Source organism: Lineus longissimus, chromosome 7 (genome assembly GCF_910592395.1).
Source record: "Lineus longissimus chromosome 7, tnLinLong1.2, whole genome shotgun sequence".
Lineage (NCBI taxonomy): Eukaryota > Metazoa > Nemertea > Pilidiophora > Heteronemertea > Lineidae > Lineus > Lineus longissimus.
In genome coordinates this window covers 8,856,297-8,861,390 of record NC_088314.1, presented here as the reverse complement: position 1 = coordinate 8,861,390, position 5,094 = coordinate 8,856,297, and the positions used below count along the sequence as shown (strand labels likewise).

The 5,094-nt window shown below is 41.3% G+C and overlaps 1 protein-coding gene across 1 annotated transcript; it reads left to right on the top strand.

The window, feature by feature from the left end:
- The first annotated feature begins 3,292 nt into the window (after positions 1–3,292).
- On the top strand, positions 3,293–4,748 carry LOC135490988 (galactose-3-O-sulfotransferase 2-like). The gene is made up of 2 exons (XM_064776603.1): positions 3,293–3,565; positions 4,140–4,748. The coding sequence occupies exons 1-2, from the start codon at positions 3,293–3,295 to the stop codon at positions 4,746–4,748; spliced, it is 882 nt and encodes a 293-aa protein (XP_064632673.1).
- Positions 4,749–5,094: the final 346 nt, after the last annotated feature.

The following is a 5,094-nucleotide window of genomic DNA, read 5'->3' as shown; positions in this document are numbered from 1 at the left end:
GAAAAACATTCAAACGTTGAAAAAATTGGCCATGTAGTTTTCGCACAGCGGCCCAAAAGGGCAGTGACATCAAGTTATGAAGCCAACGATAGTTGTTTGAAGTTGGGATTATCCTTTCATATCTCCCCCTCAAGATCAGTGGGTCTGCTTTGGAAAGAGCCACTTGCCAATAAAGGCATCAGAAATTAATGGCGGACACAGCCAACAGACCTTAAAGGCGCTGTTCGTTGAATATTTGAAAATTGTCATTGAATTAGAAATTTTCGAATTGTGCACTACGAACTAAATATAAATTTCAACAATGCTTTGGTGAAGACAGATGTGCAAATGCTATAAATACCTAGCTTAAGCAGATTTTTATGCAAAATGACTGCACTTTGGCATTGTGTTTAACCGCATTTCAATTTTCCTGGACCACCAATATCATACATGTACATTGTATTACAAACAGCGTACCCATTTAAAGACAGATCGATGTGTTTATCACGTTGTATCTTGAGGACGTGTATCTTGATCAAATATTTTTGTATCAGAAACAGTTGTAAATGACATTCTGTCTACATTGTATCTTATTATGCTGACAGTAGTATTTTCATAACGGGAATCGCTGACGCAGCGGATAATGGTTTCGTCAAGTAAGCAAAAGCCTGTGAGAGCGCGCAGGTTGTAATGAATGATTAGTTAAAGGAAGATTGTACAAACTTTTAATCAATATTCATAGGCTTAGAGGACCGACATATCCGAAAATGTACTCCAACATTCTAGGCCTACATTATTTTTTTTGCAAGCTGCAAGGCCCGTAATAAGAATTTTGTCGGGGGGGGGGGGGGGGGGGTGTACGGAGATGGGGTAAGCTCCTCTTCATTTCAAGACAAGATAAACACGTTTTTCAGGATTCCTTTATTTGGGCCATTTACCCTATCCTGCCCCCTCTTGCTACGGCCATGACAGTGACATCACTTGCAATCCGGACGCATGCAGTGGACCGGCCTCGTCGGCCGGAAGAAAAGGCGATCAAGATGACGAAATGGACTGCAGACGAGTCCAACATTACTATGCAAACTGACAAAAATGCCCAAGGTGTGGCCTATTGTGATACGTAAAATGTTGTATAAAATGTACAATAAATTGAACGTGTACGCGTCGTACATGTCGTATTTGCCATAGAGAAATATCACCAACATTTTGTGATGTGTGGTCGTGGTATACTTGTAACATGGTATTGAATCTGTGCGGGGTGTGGAACTATTGTCGATTCCGATTTCGGGTTGTTCAATTGATAAAAGTAGGAGTGCCAAATCGATGGCAACAGGCTGTTAACCCTCTTATGCCTGTACTCGACAAAAGTCGAGTACCATACTTGTCAGCTGCCTCGTCGCCTAGAACGGTAACCAGTACATAGTTTTCAATAGTTCTTTCAGCTTTTATCGCCAACCTCCCCCCTTCCAAACGAAAGAACTCGTCTTGCGATAGAATCGCAATGTGCCGCTCTAGAAAATGTCAGCATTGAACAAGGCGTTTCAGATTGACTGTACACCATATAAACCCGGACTGGGACAGGTTCCGAGGGCGGGTTTTCAGTTTTCGGCCTTGGAGCAAGACCCCCCCCCCTCATGTGAACACCTCTCGAGCCCAGAAAGTTCCACTGAAAAGTTTCAACACATTTCTTGAAAAATACGCTATGATGAATGACGTAAATGAAACGAGGATGGGGTGCCAACGGGTGTTTTGAGAAGGATACGACAACACCTGGGTGATTAGAAATTGACTCTAGGAGGTAGTGGGTATGGAGGAGGGGTCCTGTTGTTTGCTGAAAGCATCTCCTAGAATGATCTTTTGCAACGCTTACCATCACTTTGGGGTCATTACCATCTGGAAAATATGCCTCTGGACAGCTGATCGAGGGGGGGACTCCATAGACGTCTCCGAAAACAACATGTTAATCATGGAGATTTGCGACCAAAAGTGGTGTTCTGCCTTTCCCACAGAGCCTTTTAGCCTCACCCCCTTTATGACAAAGTAAAGAAATCATAGAGGCCATCGGTCGGTGTAAAAGGGATCATAGTCCCAATGCGAGAAAGTCTTGAGAAAAAAGTACTCTATTATCTGTGCCTTTGCACTTTCGTGGCAAACATCATCACATCAAACATAGTAAAATTAGCCGTACAGTGCACCCTTTGAATGAACCTGGGGGGGGGGGGGGGTGACACAGCTTTCAGTTAAAACCTCCCAGGTAAAGCTTATTACATGTACTTAGGGCCTAAATACAACTTAAGCCACAATGCCTAAAGAAAGGAGTGTACATACATGTATATGTTCGTTCTGAAAATAAGTCTACGTATAATAATATTATATAGCACATTGAAATTGCAATTCATGATGCAGGAAAGAACCTGCATAGCACGAAAAAGTCTATATTCAGACATTTGAAAAAACCTGATGACAGGACACAGGACTCATTATGACCAAAAAGGAAGGAACCGAGTTCACAATTTCCGGGTTGCGACGACTGTTCCGTTTTTTTAGCTGCTTGTGTGCAATCATGATACTAATGGTTATTGTTAGCAGACTATACTTAAAGGGGTAAATACATTATTTTTTAATTTTTGACCTAAATGTACAGTATATACTATTATATTGGGTAGGCAAACAAGCGAATAGCTGATGCAGTTTTCGACTTCAAATTATCTTTCGCACCTCGATAGGTGCTGATATCATCTCACAATGTATTAAGTTTTCAAGAAACTTCATCAGTCTAAGGTATTTTGTTGACTAATTTTTGGCTAATTCATCTGCTTTTCTCTGGCCCCTGGTTTATTGTTTCAAAGAATTATATTAAGGGTTTTTGATATACATGTACTATGTTGTGGACTTTTGATAAGCGCCACGATTGACAGAAACTGGAAGAATATTTACGATAATCATTCATGCGCATGCGCAATCGGATATCAAATCTGGATTTTTTTCTGTCTATCATGGTGCTGATCAAAAACTCAAAGGCGTTTTTTGGTCAGTGATATGATCGAATATTTTACAAGCCCAAGTCTTAATTCTTCTGACTTCTTCAAACTTTTATGTACATTGCAGTAAATTTGAGGTGAACCAAAGCAACTGGAAAATTGGAGAAAGCTTACTCGCGCTTATCAGGGCGCCAATCGTTAGCCAACCAAGCCCAGTTCGAACTCGGGGATGTGAGCCGAAGAAGCACTTCGTCTTCGTCAAAGTTCACAAATGCTCGTCAAGCACAGTAGCAAGCGTCCTAAGAAAATATGCTCTGGAGAACAGTTTAACCATGGCCCTGCCTATAAGGTCACCGTCAGATATAGGGTGGCCTGCCAAGGTTCTGCCGAAGCACATCTACCGCTACGAAGACCTCCGTAAGGGACGCGTGTCCATTGAAACCTCTTTCTTCCACCAACGCTTCAACCTGGCGACATGGGAAGACGTGATGCCACGGGACACAGTCTATTTAGCAGTGATGAGGGAACCCCTTGACCAACTCCGATCGCTTATTGGATTCGTACCTCGTCTTAGGAATCACATCGATGGATCAAATAAAGAAAAGGTAAAAACTAACCAAGTTGTTTGTCCCTGTTTTAACCTTCATCTTATAACTTTTGTTACAAACCTGGAGTGAAGCAAAAGCATGACTGAATACAATTGGTTTCTGAGGTAAAAAAGGGTTCAAGACAAAAGTTGAAAAAGGCGCTTCTTTGGCTTCAAGGCAGATGGTGCCATACTTCGTTGGTTCAGTTGACAAAGGTACCATAAAAGTAGAATAAGCGTACCAATGTATTGACCTTACTTGCTAGGTAATTTGTGCTTTTTCCATCTTTCCGAATTTAATACATATACAAATAAAGAAGTCTACGTGAACCGTCATCGCCGGCAGGCTTGTCTTTTGTTTCTGTCGCAGTAAAAACAATCCGCATCTCAAAAGTTTAGCTGGTTTTGGCGTTGGAGACAGATCTTAAGTAAGGGGTTAACATGAGTTAAACATTTCTGTCTATTTATAGACATAATAAAACAGTCAATGACAGCAGCAAGGCCCAACAAACAGATCAAAGCGTTATTAAGTATTTTTTGGTCCCTGCTTCTTTCAAGAGGTTTGACGTAATGAAGGTATGTTTCCTTTCCAGATATATAATTTCTATGCCGATCCAGAGGCCCATCATGGCCGAGGACCGTCCGTATTTTCGTGGACAAGGAGCTTCATGGCCTTCACCCTCGGTTTCCCCCAAAACGCGCCAATGGAAGTCGCCGAAAGACATCTCCGACAAACTGATGGCGTTTTTGACCTGGTCCTTCTGACGGAGTATTTGTTCGAGTCAATGGTGCTGCTTCGGCGACGGATGTGCTGGGCGATGCGTGATGTTGTGTTCATACGCCTGAACAGCAAGTTTAAAGAAACAATACAATATCCCGAGGAATTACATAACAAATCTCGGGCTTGGAACAAAGTTGACCATTTATATTATGACCATTTTAAACAAAAACTTTTACGAGAGATTTCAAATGAGGAGGATTTTCAAGAAGAATTGGAACGTTTTAAAGAAGTGAACCTTATTATCAATAGATTTTGTAGTGAAGTTATGGAGAATAGGCTCACTGAGGACATAATTGTGCCGAAGTCTGAGTGGAATGAAGAATTCAGATTTGCTAGACGCGATTGTAATAATTTGGCAGCGATGAATTCGAAAGTGATCAAAAAGCTCAAGAAACGATTAAATGACATTATTGATACTTAGTGAATTCCTGGTCCATGGATCTACTTTTGATTCGTTCGAAATTACCAAACCACATTTTGACTGTCTAAAATGACATGGGGAGGGGGGGGGGTGCAAAATAAAATATTCTTCCTAATGAATTAACGCGAAGTTTCAAAAGTTCAAAATCCTTTCTTTCTATGAGTTTTGACGTGTAGAGGGAGGGCTTAATCGATCTACATTTACAATAGACCGAGCTGAGCATAATGACCATTGTTGTAATGGAAAAACATAACATATCGCCTTTATCGTTGCTGTGTCGCACGGCAAGATATTCCGTGGGGTTAGTCATGGGGAACAAAGGCAATACCAGAATGGAAGGATTATG